At 41.0% G+C, this 20018-nt stretch overlaps 1 protein-coding gene across 7 annotated transcripts in view; it reads left to right on the plus strand.

The window, feature by feature from the left end:
- The window catches only part of LOC140196727 (probable E3 ubiquitin-protein ligase HERC3), a 104294-nt gene that overhangs the window by 53276 nt on the left and 31000 nt on the right, over positions 1-20018 (plus strand). For 6 of the 7 annotated variants that reach the window (XM_072256405.1, XM_072256408.1, XM_072256406.1 and 3 more), the window contains 7 exons: positions 4423-4534; positions 5672-5861; positions 8019-8182; positions 10896-11009; positions 11114-11137; positions 13203-13292; positions 16004-16174. In XM_072256405.1, the coding sequence (XP_072112506.1) occupies positions 4423-4534; positions 5672-5861; positions 8019-8182; positions 10896-11009; positions 11114-11137; positions 13203-13292; positions 16004-16174 (865 nt within the window). The remainder of the gene's footprint in view (positions 1-4422; positions 4535-5671; positions 5862-8018; positions 8183-10895; positions 11010-11113; positions 11138-13202; positions 13293-16003; positions 16175-20018) is intronic. The other variant, XM_072256410.1, reaches the window with a different exon arrangement.

The raw sequence follows: 20018 nt of genomic DNA on the forward strand, positions 1-20018 counted from the left end.
CGGACATTTGTCTTCATGTGAAACCTGGGCCCACTGCCTTCCAACTAAGTGGTCAGTAATGCATGACATAAGAAACTAAAGAACAGCCGAAAATAAGACATGAAGATTAGGGATTTTGATTAGATAAGACTGGTTTATTGTCATAGGCATCACTGTGCAATGAAATCAGATTTAATATCACTGGCGTATGTTGTGAAATATATTGTTATGCAGCAGCAGTACATTGCAATACATAATAAATTGTAAATTACAGTAAATATATATTTATATAATATATATGTGTATGTATGTATCTGTTTGTGTGTGTGTGTGTGTATATATACAAACCCCATTTCCAGAAAAGTTGGGATATTTTCCAAAATGCAATAAAAACAAAAATCTGTGATATGTTAATTCACGTGAACCTTTATTTAACTGACAAAAGTACAAAGAAAAGATTTTCAATAGTTTTACTGACTAACTTAATTGTATTTTGTAAATATACACAAATTGAGAATTTGATCGCTGCAAACACACTCAACAAAAGTTGGGACAGAGGCATGTTTACCACTGTGTTACATCACCTTTCCTTTTAACAACACTTTTTAATCGTTTTGGAACTGAGGATACTAATTTGTAATAGATTTGCAATTGGAAATTTTGTCCATTCTCGCTTGATATAAGACTTCAGCTGCTCAACAGTCCGTGGTCTCCGTTGTCTGATTCTCCTCTTCATGATGCGCCATACATTTTCAATAGGAGATAGATCTGGACTGGCAGCAGGCCAGTCAAGCACACGCACTCTGTGTCTACAAAGCCACGCTGTTGTAGCCCGTGCAGAATGTGGTCTGGCATTGTCTTGCTGAAATAAGCATGGACGGCCTGGGAAGAGACGCCGCCTTGATGGCAACATATGTCTCTCTAAAATCCTAATATATGTCTCCGAGTCAATGGTACCTTCACATACATGCAACTCACCCATGCCATGGGCACTGATGCACCCCCATACCATTACAGATGCTGGCTTTTGCACCTTTCGCTGATAACAATCTGGATGGTCGTTTTCATCTTTGGCACGGAGAACTCAACGCCCGTTTTTTCCGAAAACTAGCTGAAATGTGGACTCATCTGACCACAGCACAGGGTTCCACAGTCTTTCGGTCCATCTGAGATGAACTCGAGCCCAGAGAACTCGACAGCATTTCTGCATAGAGTTGATGTATGGCTTCCTCCTTGCGTAATACAGTTTCAAGTTGCATTTCTGGATGCAGCAACGGACTGTGTTGAGTGAAGTACTCCCGAGCCCAGGTGGCTATATTTGTCACAGTAGCATGACGGTTTCTTAGGCACTGCCGCCTGAGGGCTCGAAGATCACGCGCATTCAACAGTGGTTTCTGACCTTGCCCTTTACGCACTGAGATGTCTCTGAATTCTCTGAATGTTTTCACAATATTATGTACTGTAGATGTTGAAAGACCTAAATTCTCTGCAATCTTGTGTTGAGAAATGTTCCTTTTGAACTGACTAACAATTTTCTCACGAATTTTGGCACAAAGGAAGAGCCACGACCCATCCTTGCTTGCATTGACTGAGCCTTTGATGGACGCTACTTTTATACCCAGTCATGATACCTCACCTGCTACCAATTAGCCTGCTTAATGTGGAGTCTTCCAAACCGGTATTACTTGAATATTCTGTGCACTTTTCAATCTTATTTTAACTCTGTCCTAACTTTTGTTGAGTGTGTTGCAGCCATCAAATTCCAGATTTGTGTATATTTACAAAATACAATTAAGTTGGTCAGTAAAACTATTGAAAATCTTTTCTTTGTACTTTTGTCAGTTAAACAAAGGTCCATGTGAATTAACATATCACAGATTTTTGTTTTTATTGCATTTTGGAAAATATCCCAACTTTTCTGGAAATGGATAATATATACACACACACACACACACACACACACACACACACACACACACACACACACACACACAGTGATTGATAAGTTTGTGGCCCAAGGCAGAAGGAGTCAATTTTAGAAAACCTAACACATTTATTTTTCCTACATTTACACACTTAGTCCAGCGGTTGTGGAGCAAACGGATCCCTTCTTTGTAGAAGTCGGCGTCTTGGACCTCCAAAAGTGGTCCACAGCAGGGGTGATTGATAAGTTTGTAGCCTAAGGTAGAAGGAGATGAGTTATTAACTTCAAACTTTCTGCATTTTCACTCAAAGAGTTGAACTGCACGTGCATGTAATGAGAGCTGTATAACTCATCTCCTTCTACCTTAGGACACAAACTTATCAATCACCCTTGCTGTGGACTACCTGGAGGTCCAAGACACTCTCGTTACATGCACGTGCAGTTCAACTCTGAGTGATAATGCAGAAAGTTTGAACTTCATAACTCATCTTCTTCTACCTTAGGCCATGAACATATCAATCACCCCCTCTGTGTGTGTGTGTGTGTGTGTGTGTGTGTGTGTGTGTGTGTAAATAAGTGGTGCAGAAAGTGAAAAACAGTTGTGAGGTAGTGTTCATGGATTCAATGTCCATTCAGAAACATGGTAGCAGAGGGAAAAAGCTATTGTTAAGTGTGTGCTTCAGGCTCCGCTACCTCCTTGATCCTTGATCGCGAGGAGCCCCTTAAAGAATACTTCACTTTTCAATAAGTCAATGGCCAAAGATAAAATGTAAACTTACAAAATGATCCATGCTCACCTTAAATGAGAGAATAAAATGCAATTATGTGCAAATGAGTACAAAGGAAATAACAATTGAACAGCCTAATCTAAGGATTTAACGGTCGGATCCAACGCTGGAATCACTGAGTCTTTCAGTATTCCCTGTTGTGTCATTAGAGCACAAACACTTATTAAACTCACTAAATTAAGTATATGGGATAAGGTTAAAAAACATCTCTTCAGAAATTCTCCAAGCTAGGACAAGCCCAGTACTTATGAATAAGGGAAGCCTCGCCCCCTTTACACTCGTCGCAACTTGTTACACTTAATCGCTATTTGGATCCTAACCCTCTGATTGCTTTTCTCGGTACCTTGGCAGAAGTTGATATGCATCTGACTCCGACTAAGCGTCATACATTGTCCTTTGCCTCTCTTTTGGCCAGACGTGCGGTCCTTCTTAGGTGGAGAGATGTTGCCCCACCCACTCATGCTCAGTGGCTCAGAGACATTATGTCCTGCTTAGACCTTGAAAAGATTCATTATTCACTTCCTAATTCGGACGTAAAGTTCCCAAAGGTGTGGAGACCTTTTCTTGAATATTTTCATAATTCATGTTTAGAGTATTGCTATATTTATACTCTATTCTTGGTTGGGGCAACTGTAACGAAAATCAGTTTCCCTCGGGATCAATAAAGTATGACTATGACGATGACTATTAAGGGTTTATCCCTCCTTTTCTTTCTTTTGCATTTAAATCCCTTACTTCCAGCTTTTTTCAGTTAAGACTTACGTTTTTCTTTATGTCTAAACATATTATAGTTCAGGTAGTAGGCAATATACCTTCTTTTTATAATTACAGCTCCGTGGTGATAAAAGTTCTGATTAACTTTTCTATATATCGTGAGGTTGGCTTGGAGTTGGGTAGTGGGAGGGTGGGGTGGTAACTAATTTTATACGATTCTACTATGGGTGCTTTAACTGTTATGAACTGTACATTTGATATGTTTGTTTTGCACTGTATAAACATTTTTTATTGGACTTTTTGTTGTTGCATTGTAAAAACTTACTAAAAATTTTTTTCAAAAAAACTCATTAAATTGGGAAATTGGCTTATTATTGTTACATGTATTAAGATATTGCATGCCATCCACACAGACTAGTTCATTATGACAATGCATTGAGGTAGTACAAAGGAAAGCTATAACATAATGCAGAATGTAGAATTATAATTACAGAGAAAGTATAGTGCATGCAGACATTAAGGTGCAAGGTCATAACGAGGTAGATTGTGGGGTAAAGAATCCATCTTATCATACAAGAAGACTGTTCGATAGTCTCATAACAGTGGGACAGAAGCTGGCCGTGGGACATGCTTTTGTACTGTATCTTCTGCCTGACGGAGGTGGAGGGTTGTGGAGAAGAAAGAGCTCCCAGAGAATATTAATAACTCCAAGATCCGTTTCAAGACATGGATAATGTAAACAAATCTGTTTTTTGTTCATTGTCCTGCCCTGGTAATATGATGGAGCTTCTAACTTGGGTGATAGAAAGAGTGGCTGATCAATATGGGAGGGAGGAGTATTGTTTTGATTGCTGATTTTCATATCCACTGAGTTTTGAACCATAGAGCTGAGTGTCTGATGCTGCCTATTTTATTCTGTGTCTGTAATTGATAGAAACCAAAACATTGGATTTACTTTTGGGACAAATGCAAAGATTGTAACACGATGGATAAATATACTTCTTTTTCCTGCTGCAGAAATGACGAGCATTTCAAAACCAGCCCTCGAAACCCTGGCATTGACTTGAATGCAGTCAGGTTATTTTTTGAGAACATGGTGAAGTCTCCATATTGCAAGTTACTCCAACAGGTGAACCATTATCACTGCAGGGCTCAGAGCCTGTTTGCTTTGCTTTGCTTTGCTTCCCTTTGTGAGAGTGAGCAAGTTACCCTTTCACATAAAGCACTTGGAATTATCTCACTGCTGTTGCTCTAACATTACTTGGGGCCGAATGGTATTTGATTTGGTTCACCCCTGTCCTCATTGATGCATGGGTCTAATCACTCAGGACAATCCAACCCTGGAGTCACCAGAGTGAAACTTCAGCTACAACTAGGTCTCAACTGGCGTACTGAACAAACCCTGTCCCCAGAGCATTTTAACAAAAGGCAAGGATGCAGATGGAGCCACAGCTCCTCTCAAGATCAGTCAGGCTTTTGTAAGTCTTTTTTACTTTTTACTTTTATTTGGATGTACAGCATAGTAACAAGCCCACACTGCCCAATTCCACCCATGTGACCAATTAGCCTACTAACCCCCAGGTTTTTGGAAGGTCAGAGGAAACCCACGGGGAGAATGTACAAAATCCTTAAGACAGCGGTAGGAATGGAACGCGTGTAGCTGGTGCTGTAGGCGCTGTAATGCTGTTATGCTAACCACTACGCTACCGTGCCACCTCAATAGTCGTCATTTCTTTAAATTATAAAAAAGATGGTTTTATAAAAATAAAAATTACCTTGTTGAAAATAAATCATTAAAAATTGAGATATGTGAAGAAACCCCAGAATTACCAATTTCTCTCTAATCTTTGGGTTGAGAAATACAGTTTCTGGGTCCAGTTGGTGTAAGGCAACCAGTGTGAGATTAGAACTTCAAATTGAGAAGCAGGAAAAGGCCATCTGACCCTTTTGGCCTGCTCTGCCAATCATCAAGGTCTCGTCTGATCGTGCATGTCAGCACCATTTTCCTGCTCTAACAGACAGTTGATCTCTATTAGTATCTGGAAATCAGTCGTGCTTACTCACAGTTCGGTCAAGACAGGGTTTTTGTGGTACTTCAGTGTAGGAATTACAAAGATAATCTCTCAAGTGAAGTGAGGAAGTTTCTCCCCATCGCAGTGCTCAGTGCTCAGTATCCTTTCCTGTGATGCTTGGCTTTAGACTCCTCCATTAGCTTTACCAATACAAGCATATTGATCTGTCCTCTGGGACTTCTTTCCTTTTACAGGTATCTGCGACTGTAGAGAATCGTCTCATATCCCAGTTACCAGCTTCACCACCTGATGTTGAGGCCATGAGAGCCTTTTTGATATTACCAGTGTTTCCTCTTTTCCAAGAGTCCAAGAATTATTTGACCTTTGCACTTCCCTTTGCCACTGCCATTCTCCACCTGGATGCCAACCCAAGCAAAGTATTGGGTAGGTACTGAGCGTGTCTGGAAATCATATTCATACAGCATGGAAATAGGCTCATTGGCCCACCATATCTGCACCAACTATTAACAACCTTTTCCCCTTTATATTTATACACTAAAAATGATCTCCTGATCTCATTGTCTACCTGATCATGTCCCAGGCATTTTATTTGCCTTCCCACACTGCACTTACTCTGTTTTCTGTTTTTTCTTTTTCCCTTGGATAGCATGCAAACAAAAGCTTTTCACAATCTCTCAGTATTTGTGTTGACAATGAACCAATTTTCAATTATATTCTACCCACATTTCTATCAACTGAACTCACTACACCAAAGGGGCAATTTACAGCGGCCATTTAACCTCCCGGTCCATATGTCTTTGAGGTGTGGGAGGAAACTGGAGCACCCAGAGGAGATCCATGCGGTCACAGTGAGAATGTACCAGGCTGTTTTTTGTTGTTGATTAGTCAGTTAGTAATGCGTTAAAGATAAAATTTGAACAGTAAATTAGACTCCCAGTAGGATTCATTTTTTAGGAATTTGCTGGCAGACCCCACCTCTAATTGTCCAAAGGGAACTGGAGAGTCCACTAATTCCCACTGATGCCTAAAATTTTGTCACCTTCACCGTTCGCTCTGCGCTGTTTGGGGGGTGGGGGGAGGAGGAATCTTTTGAGCTATTGTATCATATTCAAAAGAAAAAAATACTTACTTGTAATTGTCTAGCTATAGGAAAGATGGAAAGATGTCATTAGGCTGGAAAGAGTGCCGAAAAGATGCACGAGGATGATACTGGGACTGGAAGACTTGAGCTGCAAGGAGAGGCTGGATAGATGGGGACTTCTACCCCTTGAATTAAGGAGTAGAGGAGTGACCTTACAAAGGTTTTAAATCTTGAGTGGATAGCCACAGATTTTATCCCCAGGATAGGGGAGTCTAAGTCTTGAAGGCATAGTTAGTGTAAGAGGAGAGATATTTGAAGGGCAGTTGATGGGTAAGTTTTTCACGTGGAGGGTAGTGGGTATGTGGAATGAGCTGCTAGAGGCAGGTACAATTACAATGTTTAAAAGACATTTAGACAGGTATGGATAGGAAAGGCTTAGAGCAGGGGTTCCCAACCTTTTTTATGCCTTGGACTAATACCATTAAGCAAGGCTAGGAACCCCTGGCTTAGAGGGATATGATAAAATGCTTAAGAGTGGGACTAGCTTCGATGGACATCTTGGTTTGGATGGATATGTAGGGCCAAAGGGCCAGTTTTCATGCTATATAATTCAGAAAGAAAATGAATGATTTGAAGATGCCGAACATTTCATAATTTGGTACCCTTATTAATGTTTTGTACTGTTCTTTATACTAGGTGTGACCAATATTGCAGAAGGAAGCTATTTAGAGATGGAAGGAAATGATGTGAACAGGATGGTGAAGTTGCAATCTGTCTAGGTCAACCGGAAACCATGGTTGTGGAATGAGATGAGATTAAAGGCAATGGGAAATTCCTCTGACTATGTTGGTATTGGTTTATTATTGCTGCATGTGCAGAAATAACAGTGAAAATGTTTGTTTGCATGCCAGCTGGTCAGATCATTCTTAACATAAACACATTTAGGCAGTAAAAATGAGAACAGAATGTAGAGTCTAATGTTACAATCACAGACAAAGTTAAAGGGCCACGACATGGTGAAATGGGAGCTCAAGAGTTCACCTTTAGCAAGGTGGAAGTTAGAAAATGGTTAAGTGAGCTGGAAGTTGCAGAAGTATCACGATAAACAGAGTTCACTGGCCAGTGCACTGAGGCAGGTGGGGGCTCTGAGGTTTCTAGAATGTTTTCCAAGTGCAGATGCAGAAAGTGGTTGCAAGTGAATTGTCTGTGGTGAGAGCGGTCAGAGGTGGCTCTTGTGACTCCACAAGGACAGGGTGCTCATGAGAAGTAGTAAAAATTAAAGAGATGCGTTTGTGTAGAGAGAACACTGTAAAGAGGGCAGAAGTGGACTCAGTGTCACTAGGAGAATAATGGATGAGGTGGGTCACTGAACGCAGAGGTAGGTCCTATCACAGATGGTTCACTCTACCAGATCCCCCTGAGGAGGGGAAGGTGGGCAGGATTCCTGATATTCTTTGCACAAACTCATAGATAAATTAATTTGTCTTTTCTCCTTCCAGATAACTGGTGGTGTTGGGTGAGTGCTGGCTACTTTAGCCGATTGGTGGAGCTCTATAAAGATGCAGTGGTGTACCTGCTGACCAGAATGAGAACTGCCCTGTTGGCTCCTTCATTCAGCCATTATATCAATGATGCACTTCGAGTTTTGGAAAAACTGCACAAGGTACCTGTGGGAATGATTGACAGCAGAAATTTATTGTCTTCTGAGAAGTATTTATACCTCCAAAAGTAGAAACGGTGGGAGCCGGGGAATATTTAAAGGATGGGACTTTTGATTGAGGGTCCTGTACTTTGCCATTAAAGGTGGAATAATTAGCTTGCATTTATACAACATCTTTCTTTTCAATGTGCTTTATGGCTTATGAAACGTGAACCCTAATATAGCATGTGGAACAGTCAGAATTGCTGTTAGCCACATAACTTTTTTGACTTGCCCCGTGTTGAGGGTGAGGCTCAATTTATATTAGACCAGCTTGTTACCTCCCCAGAGAAAGTTTTCTATTCAACCTAATTTCAATTAGACAGTGCTTTGTAGTATTCTGCTCTCAACAGAACACTTGACATCTTCATTTACCCATCAGGTACTATCTTTATTTAAACCCCTTTTTCTTTCCAAATTCTTTCTTGTCTTTACCCCTCCTTATCTCTGTAATCCCTCACCACAACTCAGTGGAGACCCCTTTGCTCCATTTATTCCGTGCTTGTGTGCATTCCTGATTTTAATCGCTCCACCACCTGCCCAAGCCCTGAGTTCCAGAAATCCCTCACTAAACTTTTCTATCCCTCCTTTAAGCTATTCCTTAAAATCTACCATTTTAAATAATCTTTTGCTTATCAGTCTCTCATATCTATTTATATGCCTCAGAGTCAAATATTGTTTGTGCTTGCCGTGTTTTGGTACAGTGGAGAAAATGGCCGGGGTTCCTTTCATTTATTTGGGGCACTATGGCACTTAATTGGGACAGGAGACTTGCAGAACATTTTCTAATTAGCAACACTTGTGTGGCCATGAGACACGACACTGATTGAAGCGAATAGTATTTAAATAGTGTCACTTGCGTGTGTTTGTGTTCAAAAAGCAGTGATTTTTGGCACTGGTAGTTAGTGAGAAAATAAACAGGAAGACAACTCAGAACTGTTTCGCTCAATGTGATTTCAAGCTTTCAGGCTTGGAGGTGCCAGAAATGGCCAGGAGTGAAAATGAAACTATTTTACTACTTCAACAAGTTAAGAAATACGAAGGTATTGGCAATCATCTTGAATGTTATATTGAAAATGAAGATTTTGTGGATACATTTGTGAAAAGTATTGTATGAAGGCAGTCCATTATCAGTACTAGCTGTCTGTGCTGGTTTTGTTTATTTAAAAGAGCACAGCAGTGTACATAGGATGAATTGCTCTGTAGATAAATATTAGGAACTAATACACAGTTTATAATAAAGTAGTAGTATTAATAGTGTTATAATTTTTCCTGTATTTCATTTAAATACGTTTTTTTTCATTTATCTTTTTATACTTTTTAAAATTATTTCCATATTTTCAGCTAATTGGGGCGGCCACTTAATAGGGCAAAGATGTACTGGTCCCGATACATCTGGTTGATGTTCAGATTCAACCAGAATCCATTGTATTTCTTTTCTATGTGAAGAGCAAAGTTATTTTTGTTGAATGTCATAAGATGGTCAGTTCTGAAGTTGTGGTGGAAAGGATTTTAGCCCCCTGTTAAAATGACCATATGATAGTTAGTCACATAAAAGTTGCTGGTGAACGCAGCAGGCCAGGCAGCATCTCTAGGAAGGGTCTCGGCCTGAAATGTCAACTGCACCTCTTCTAGAGATGCTGCCTGGCCTGCTGCGTTCACCAGCAACTTTTATGTGTGTTGCTTGAATTTCCAGCATCTGCAGAATTCCTGTTATATGATAGTTAGTGACAGTTTTGTTAATCTCTCACAGAAGGAGCACCATCCTAAGTTAGAAATGCACACTGTTTTGAAAAATGAAGCCAGATCTGTTTTGTGTGGGAAATCAATGGACAACTGCAGAGCCCAATTCCTATCCCATTCTGACATGTCAGTCCATGAGCTCCTCTTTTGCCACAATGTGACCACTCCCATAGTGGAGGAGCAACACCTCCTATTCCCTCTAGGTAGCCTCCAACCTGATGACATAAACATCAATTTCTCCTTTCAGTAATTTTTTTCACTTCCCACTTCCCTCTTCTATTCCTCACTCTGGCCTCTTAACCTTTCTCCTCTCTTGCCTTTCACGGACCCCTGGTGCCTCTCTTCTTCCCTTTCTTCCATGGTCCACTCCTTCCCTCCTATCAGATTCCTTCTTCTCCAGCACTTTCCCTTTCCCACACAGATGGCTTCACCTATCATCTTCTAGCTAGTCCTTCTTCCCCACACCCCACCTTATTACTCTGGCGTCTTTCCCCTTCCTTTCCAGTCCTAAAGAAAGCTCTCGGCCTGAAGCCTCGACTATTTATTAATTTTTATAGATGCTGCCTGAATTGTTGAGTTCCTCCAGCATTTTGTGTGTGTTACTTTGGCTTTCCAGCATCTGCAGAATTTCTTGTGTTCATAATTGACAAAAAGCACTGCTACAGAAGTTAATATGTAGTTCGGTCTCAATTATGACTTTCAGACCTGGCATGTATTGAAAAGGACTCTACTGGTCTTAGAAAGGTGCTGGTTTGCCTGCTGAGGAAAATAGATGAAAATAATAGCCAGTTATTTCCAGCCCAGAAGTTCAGATGTGTTAAAATTGTTACTCATTGCACTTTAACTTTTGGGTAACTATATACTGTGTATAGTACTCCTGTTACTTGCAATTGCACGTCTGAACTGGTCTCGCTCACTCCATGTTGTTGCACAGGTTAATACAATCGCTAACCATGTTCACTATGATGCGTTTTACATCCATGAACTCAACAATTTGGTCAACATTGAATCTGATTATCTATACTGGGCATCCCAACATGCTGGAGTTGTAAGTAGATCAATTCTAAATCTGTTATAGTTTCATAAGTTGGCATAGGCTCTTAACTCTCTTTCCTATTTCTTTATAATTTACATGTCTGTTTTTTTTTACAGAAAATCCAACCAGCTATTGCAGAGGTAGGCAAACATCACACAATTCTAATATTTTGGACAACTTTAGTTAGTCTTTTGACCTTACGTCGTTTCCAGTCAAAAAAAAGTGTACTTTTAAAAAACACCCAGTCCCTTTCCCAGGATGTAGCAGTGTATTTGCAATGTACACACTTGTACAGACTATCTTGGACAGAATGAGATCCCTTGTGAATGACTGTGATCTTTGTTCAATGGTTTGTCCAACTGAGAATTCCTTGTTCATTTTCACTCCTTTAAGGGAGGTGAATGTCATTGGCAATGTCACCATTTATGCTGTCTTCATTATTGCCCCTGAATTGGAATATTAAGAGTCAACCTTTGTGTTGAGCCTAGAGTCAGACCAGGCTCGGTGAAGATGGTATGTTTCCTCTTCTGAAGGACAGAGTAGTGGGCTAGATGGGTTATTACAAACAAGCAGTTGTTTCTTGGTTATCATTACTGAGGCAAGCTTTTATTCCAGACTTATAGTGCTTTCTCCCGGTAGGGGAATCTGAAATGAGATGGAAAAGGTTGAAGGTGAGAGCAGAAAAATTTAAAGGAGATCTGAGGGACAGCTTTTATGCCCAGAGGGTGATGGTTGATAGAATGAGTTTTCAGAATAATTGGTAGAGACGGGTACAATCCCAACATTTAAAAGCCAGTTAGACAGCTACATGGATAGGAATGATTTTGAAGGATGTGAACCAACACAGGCAAGTAGAACTAGCTCAGGACGACAACTTGGTGTGCTTGGACAACTTGGGATGAAGGGCCTTTTTCCATGCTGTATAACTATAACCATTGAATCTAATAATAAATATACCTGAAGTCTTCATTGTTAAACTGTGCTAACCGCCACGTCTTCTGCATCCTCCCTGAGAGCAATTCATGATCCTAATTTAACTTCTCTGCACATAATGTGAGGTATCAGTTCAGACTCGGAGTCAAAATAGGGTCTTGTTCCTTTGATTTAATCATACACACTTAAGTAGCCCATTCTGCTCATTGTGTACAATAGTCAGAAAATTAGTTGTCTGTTGATCCCATTCCTCTAACTGATCACATTCCTCCCCAAGTCCTTTCCAAATCTCAGCTCACTTTCTGCTTAACAGAGTTACGATGGTGTTGTCTTCTATCAGCTCTCAGGCAGATATTAATGATTGTCTCAGTTCACTAACAATCTCTTCCCTGAGAACGTGATCACTAACCTTTGATATCGGAAAATGCAGATCTTCAGTATGCTGTTACTCTGTTAGGAACAGGATGTTTGGAATTGAAGAGTCTCTTTTCAAGGAGGAAGTAAGACAGAAAACAGGAAACTGAACAACTGTCGTTAAGAAAATAATGGATTACATTTGAAAAGCAGTCATAACATGACAATACAATCATAATGCAATAAAGAAAAACCAGTTTTTGAAAGAGAAGTTCTTGTTTGACAAGCTTATTTTTATGAGTATATATTTGCAGTTTACAAGGAATGCTGCTGGGACTTGAGGGCCTGAGTTATGGTGAGAGGCTGGGCAGGCAAGAGCTTTATTCCTTGGAGCATAGGAGATTGAGGGGTAAACTTACAGAGGTGTATAAAACTGTGAGAGGTGTAGACAGGGTGAATGCATGTAATCTTTTTCCCAGGGAAGAGGAACTAAAAGCAAGAAGGCATAATTTTAAGGTGAACAGTGAAAGATTGAAAAGGGAATTGAAGGGCAACTTCTTTGTGCAAAGGATGGTGTGTATATGGAATGAGTTGACAGAGGAAATGTTCGAGGCCGGTATAATGATGTCATTTAAAAGACATTTGGATAAGTACATAGATAAGAAGGGCTTGGAGGGATATGGGCCAGATGTGGATAATTGGGACTAATTTGGTGGAGCAGCATGATCAGTGTAGAAGAGCTGGGCCAAAGGACGTCTTTCTGTGAAGTATTCCTCTGTGACTCTGTTGATTTCTCACCCAGAAATGAGAATGTTCTCACTGAACCAATGATGAGACTCATGTTTCTCCCATTCTCAAGTCACATGGTATTTGCAAGTTGCTGTTTTGTTTTAAGCTGTGTTGCTTGCTCTGTTCCAGGTCCCTGTTGCTTTTTGCACCTATCCCTTTGTTTTGAACGCTCAGGCAAAGACAAAGATGTTACAGACTGACGCTGCCTTACAGATGCAGGTATGTTGTATGGAGGTTGGCGGTAAAATGTTGCATGCCAACCAAATAAGATCACAGATCTCCGAGCCAAACCATGCCTTCAGTTGTGTTTGTGGTGAGGAGGTTGCACAGTGATGTGATTAGTAGAACCATCTCACAGCTCCAGTAGCTCAGCTTCAATCTACCTCTGATGCTGTTTGTGTGCAGTTTGCACGTTTTCCTTCCAGGTACTTTAGTTCCCCATCTTCCAAAAATGTTCAGTTTGTAAGTTGCCCTTGGTGTAGTTGGGTGACAGAATTAATGGGAACGTGGGGAGTTTAGGATAGAGGAAAATTGGTGGAACAGAATCACTTGGTACGCAGGCAGAAACTTGATGGGCTAAATGGCCTCCTATGTCGACAAAAGATACATAAATAGCTTAGTTTGTGGCCTTGTGTCAACGTTATTCATGTCAAACTATCACTTTGCACAATGCACTTTATTGGTCCAAAATCATTTTCTTAGATTTTTGCTTTGTTACCAACACATTTTGTTTTTTTTCTTCTACAGCCAGCATAATTTTAAAATGTTGTTATGGATAAGTAGTAGGGATAACAAATGGACTAGGTTGGAATCCCATTTGCATTTTCATGCCAATAAAATACTATTTGCTTCTTTGATTCAATCCTATATCTTATCTTGCCTGTCACCCTTGTCCAAATTTTTTTTTTCTTCGGGCAAGTGGCAGAACTGCCCACTTGGTTTGGTTTATGTACTGAATAAGTTGTGCTGAGAGTCATTCGTTAGCTTTGCTTTCAGTAGGTATGAAGACCTGAGGAACTGGAGTTGTGCCAAATGTTAAGGACAAACATAAGAGCCTCAGGATTTGAAAAGGAGGTTTAGGAAAGAGTTTGACCACTGGCTGAAATGTTGATGAGCAGAGGGTTCAGAGTTGAGATAACTGCATGAGATCCAAATGAGAATTGCATATATAGCACACAGTAAGTTATTTGATTGAGAATATAGAGCCTGAGAGGGTGATACAGGGGATGGTTTCAGACCTCTGGAGGCAAATTGCATAAATGAACTTCATTAGGTACACCTGTACAGCTGCTCATTAATACAAATATCTAATTAACCAGTGGTACGGCAGCAGCTCAGTGCATAAAAGCATATAGGTGTGTCAAGAGTTGCCAGACCAAACATCAGAATGGGGAAGAAATATGGTCTAAATGACTTTGACTGTGGAATGGTTGTTGGTGCCAGACAGGGTGGTTTGTGTATCTCAGAAACTGTTGATCTCCTGGGATTTTCAACAGTCTCTTGAGTTTACAAAGAATTGTGTGGAAAAAAAATGAAAAAAATAATCCAGTGAGCTGCACTTCTGTGGGCGAAAATGAGAGGTCAGAGGAGAATGTCTAGGAGATGACAGTAAATCAACTAACCACATGTTACAACAGCGCTGTACAGCAGAGGATCTCTGAATGCACAACACGTCGAGCCTTGAAACAAATGGGCTACAGCAGCAGCAGACCACACTGGGCTGAAAGGTGTAAACAGTAAAGTGTCCATTGAGTGTACATGAAAAGGAAACATTTGCAGAGCATTGCAAGTTGGCTTTTAAAAGCCATTGCACAGACACAGCAGATGAATGTACCCCTTTGTGTTCCAATACGTCGACAGTCCACAAGACTATAAGATATAGGCAGAAACAGGCCATTCGGCACATCGACTCTGCTCTGTCATTTCATCATGGCTGATCCATTTTTCCTCTCAGCCCCAATCTTCTGCCTTCTCCCGTATCCCTTGATGCTCACACCAATCAAGAATCTATCAACGTCTGTCTTAAGTAAACATAAAGACTCCACAGTTGCCTGTGGCAACAAATTCCACAGATTCGCCACTCTCTGGCTAAAGACATTCCTCCTCACCTCCATTCTAAAAGGATGCCCTTCTATTCTGTGGCTGTGTCCTCAGGTCATAGACTGTCCCACTTTAGGAAGCATCTTTTTCACATCCACTCTATCAAGGCCCTTTACCATTCAATAGGTATCAATTGGGTCACCCCTCATTCAGGACAGGTACTTGATTCAAAACTGATCAATGTGCAACTATGTTTGCTTCTTGAGAGCTCTCTGGATAAAAATGCTGTATGTCTCACACATTAGTGCATTTAACTAGGAATGAGAAATCAAATATCACCAGGAACTGAAGTTCTTGAAGTGAAACAAAAGGTGATGGAAATGTTCACTTGGACCTGTTATCTTTAAATCATTAAGCATCTTTACTAAGATCTGTATCCCAATTATGAGATGAATGATGAATACATGCTTCAGCAGGCAGAGTTAGAGGTATAAAAAAAATATTAAGGAAGTTGTGGAGATAATGGAGTGCTAAGGTGGCATTGATATTGTCTTATTATTGTTAATGTGTACTGAGATACAGTAAAAAGTTTTAGTTTGCATAGTATCCAGACAGATCATGCCATGTATTATGACACCGCAGTAGTAAAAGAAAAACGATATTGTGTCGCAGCTACAGAGTAAATGCAGAGCAGGTAAAGAACTAAAGTGCAAGGGAAAGAATGAGTAGTCTGAGAGATCAATAGTTCAGTTTTAGCACGTGAAAGCTCCATTTAGGAGTCTGGCAGTCATGGGATAGGAGCTGACCTTGCGTCTGGTAATAAGAGCTTTCAAGCTTTTGTATCTTACATGGCCCACGATAAGGGATCCTAGCTGTGCCTCTTGTTACAGATAGCAGTGAACAGGACCAGTCTGGAGAATATCTTCATGTTGCTCACAATGGGGCCATTTCTGACCAGCAGCCCCTTTCTCATTCTGCACGTTCAGCGGGATAATCTGGTCAGCGATGCACTGAGAGAGCTGAGTATTCATTCAGACGTGGATTTGAAAAAGCCTCTGAAGGTAAGAGGATCACTGCTGTTGACATAATCAAGGGCTTGGATTACTGTGCATTAAATAATTCTTGAAGCAGTCAGAGGTGGCTAGCACGTCATCTGCCAGCCCTTTTCTGTGCTCTTGGTAGTGTTAGTCATTAGCACCGATACCTCCAAGGCAGAAAGTCATTACTGCAAGTCATAAGACATTACAAGACTACTTGTAGTGATTTGCATTCATTCACAGCTTGTGAATGTAGGGTGAAAAGTTGGTGAGATAAAACTCTAACAGCAGGAATTCTGCAGATGCTGGAAATTCAAGCAACACACATCAAAGTTGCTGGTGAACGCAGCAGGCCAGGCAGCATCTCTAGGAAGAGGTGCAGTCGACGTTTCAGGCCGAGACCCTTCGTCAGGATAAAACTCTCTTTTGTTATAAAATGGATAGCAAATGGTCTTGCAGTGAAGGCCATCTCATACTTTCCTGTGTGGCTGGCTGATGTTATATCTATATTCTATCTAGCGTTGCTGACTCTGAATATAAGTTTAGTTGCTCTCTGCACAGAAATTTGAACTCTGGTATCAAGTGAGGCTGAACAGTTTTGGGTTTGTATTCCTTAGAGTTCAGAAGAATGAAGAGTGATGTCGTTCAAAGTAAGTTTCTTGATTTATTTTTCATTTCTTGTCTGTCAGTGCATAGTTACAGCAGTGAGAATGGCTCCAGGGTCTGTGCTGTGTTCTTTTTGTGAGCTGTGGGAATTCTGGGAGACCTCAGCCTCCCAAATGACCACATCTGCAGCAAGGGCACTGAGCTGCAGCTCATCAGAGAACGTGTCAAGGAACTGGAGCTACAGCTCGATGACCTGCAGCTCATATGGGAGACTGAGGAAATGATAGGTAGGAGCTACAGGAAGGTAGTCACCCCTAGGAGACAGGTACCTGGGTGACCGTTAGGAGAAGAAAGTGAAATGGGAAGCCAGAGCAGAGTACCCCTGTGGCTGTTCCCCTCAATAATAAATTGAGGGAGGGGGGGTGACTTACCAGGGGGAGCCACAGTGACTGAGTGTCTGGCACTGTCTGATGCTGTGGCTCGGAAGAGAAGGAAGGTGAAGAGAACTGCAGTACTGATAGGAGATTCCATAGTTACAGGAATAGAGAAGAGATTCTGTGGACGTGATAGAGACGGTTGGTATGTTGCCTCCCAAATGCTATGGTCGGCTGTAGTGGGCCAGGTCCATGGCAGTCTAAAGGGGGAGGGTGAGCAGCTAGAATATTGGCTAGATATTGGCTCTAATGTGTAACCAGTATTGGTACCTGTTGGCTCCCTTGACGTGGGTAGGAATATTGAGGAAGTCCTGAAGAGAGATTTTAGGGAGCTAGGTAGAAAGCTGAAAAGGAGGACTTCCAGGCTAGTAATCTCTGAATTGTGCCTGCGCCATTCACCAGTGAGGGTAAGAATAAGAGCATTTGGCAGATAAGTGTGTGGCTGAGTAACTGGTGCAGGGGGCAGGGCTTCAGATTTCCGAATCATTAGGACCACTTCTGGGGAAGGTACGACCTGTACAAAAGGCACAAGATGCGCCTGAACCCGAGGGGCCCAGTATTCTTGCGGCAGGTTTGCAGGAGGTGCTTTAGAGTGTTTAAACTAATTTGGCAGGGGGATGGGAACTGGAGTGATAGGGCTGAGGATGGGCTAGTTGGTTTACAAACAGAGGCAGTGTGTAGTGAGACCGTTAGCAAGGATACTCTAGTGATAGGACAAAATTGCAGTCAGCAGGGTGAGTCGCAATGTAAAAGGGAGACAAAATTGAAAAGCATGATAAATACAGGAATGAAGGTATTATTCAAATGCACGCAGTATACAGAATAAGTTAGATAAACTGGTAGCACAGTTAAAGATTGGCATGTTGTGGGCATCACTGAATTGTGGCTGAAAGATGATTATAGCTGGGAGTTTAACATCCAAGGATGCACATTGTATTGAAAGGACAGGCAGGTAGGGGGAGAGGTGGCATGGCTCACTGGTAAAAAGTAAAATCAAATCCTTAGAAAGAAGTGACATAGGATGGGAAGGTGTAGAATTATTATGGATAGAGCTAAAAAAACAGCAAGGGTATATCAACCTTGAACAGTAGCAAAGATGTGGGCCACAAATTACAGTGGAAGATATAAAATGCTTGTCAAAAGAGCAATGTTATGATAATCATGGGGAATTTCAATGTTTCCTAATTAGGCTGGTGTTGGATCTCAAGAGGGGGAGCATGTAGAATGCTTAAAGATGGCTTTTTAGAGCTGCTCATGGTTGAGAGCATTATGGGATCAGCTATTATGGATTTGGTGTTGTACAATGAACTGGAATTGATTAGAGAGCTTAAGGTAAAGGAACCCTTAGAGGCCAGTGATCATAATATAATAGAATTGACTCTACAATTTGAGAGGGAGAAGCTAAGGTCAGATGTATCAGTATTACAGTGGAGTAAAGGGGACACTAACAGGGATGAATTTCTGGAATCAATTTGGAAGGCAGAAGATACTGTATATACATCCCAAAGAGGAAGAAGTATTCTAAAGGCACGATGATACAATGTGGCTGACAAAGGAAGTTAAAGCAACCATAAAAGTCAAACAAAGGGCATATTAATAGAGCAAAAATTAGTGGAAATTAGAGGATTGGGAGGCTTTTAAAAACCAACAGTAGGCAACTTAAAGTCATAAAAAGAGAAATGGTGGAATACAAAGTTAAGTTAGCCAATAATATTAAAGAGGTTACCAAAAGTTTCTTCAGATATGTAAAGAGTAAAAGAGAGGTGAGACTAGATATCAGACACTGGAAAATGGTGCTGGAGAAATAATAATAAGGGATAAGGAAATAGCCGACGATCTGAGTAAGTATTTTGTATTAGTCTTCACTGTGGAAGATACTAGCATATGCTAGAGCAGTTGCAATTACTATGGAGAAGGTGCTTGGGAAGCTGAAAGGCCTGAAGGTACATAAGTCACCTGGACCAGTTGGGCTACACCCTACTAGGGCCTATCGCTCTGAAAGAGGAGGTTGAAGAAATTGTGGAGCATTAGTAATTATTTTTCAAAGCTCAATAGAATTTGGCATGATTTGGAGGACTGGAAAATTGCTGATGTCATTCCATTGCTTCGATTGGCATGTCCCTAGAGTAAGGGGTTTAGATGGTGTGGAGTTTGTTAGGTGTGTTCACGAAGGTTTCTTGACACAATATGTAGATAAGCCTACAAGAGGAGAGGCTGTACTTGATCTGGTATTGGGAAATGAACCTGGTCAGGTGTCAGATCTCTCAGTGGGTGAGCATTTTGGAGATAATGATCACAATTCTATGTCCTTTGCCATAGCATCAGAGAGGGATAGGAAGAGACAAGTTAGGAAAGTGTTTAGTTGGAGTTAGGGAAAATATGAGGCTATCAGGCAAGAACTTGGAAGCATAAATTGGGAACCGATATTTACAGGGAAATATATGGAAGAAATGTGGCAAATGTTCAGGGGATATTTGCATGGAGTTCTGCATAGGTACATTCCAATGAGACAGGAAAAGGATGGTAGGGTACAGGAACCGTGGTGTACAAAGGCTGTTGTAAATCTAGCCAAGAAGAAAAGAAGAGCTTACGAAAGGTTCAAAAAACTCGGTAATGATAGAGATCTAGAAGATTATAAGGCTAGCAAGAAGGAGCTTAAGAAAGAAATTAGGAGAGCCAGAAGGGGCTATGAGAAGGATTTGGTGGACAGGATTAGGGAAAACCCCAAGGCATTCTATAAGTATGTGAAGAGCAAGAGGATAAGATGTGAGAGAACAGGACCAGTCAAGTGTGACAGTGGAAAAATGTGTATGGAACCGGAGGAGATA

Source organism: Mobula birostris, chromosome 4, assembly GCF_030028105.1.
Source record: "Mobula birostris isolate sMobBir1 chromosome 4, sMobBir1.hap1, whole genome shotgun sequence".
NCBI lineage: Eukaryota > Metazoa > Chordata > Chondrichthyes > Myliobatiformes > Myliobatidae > Mobula > Mobula birostris.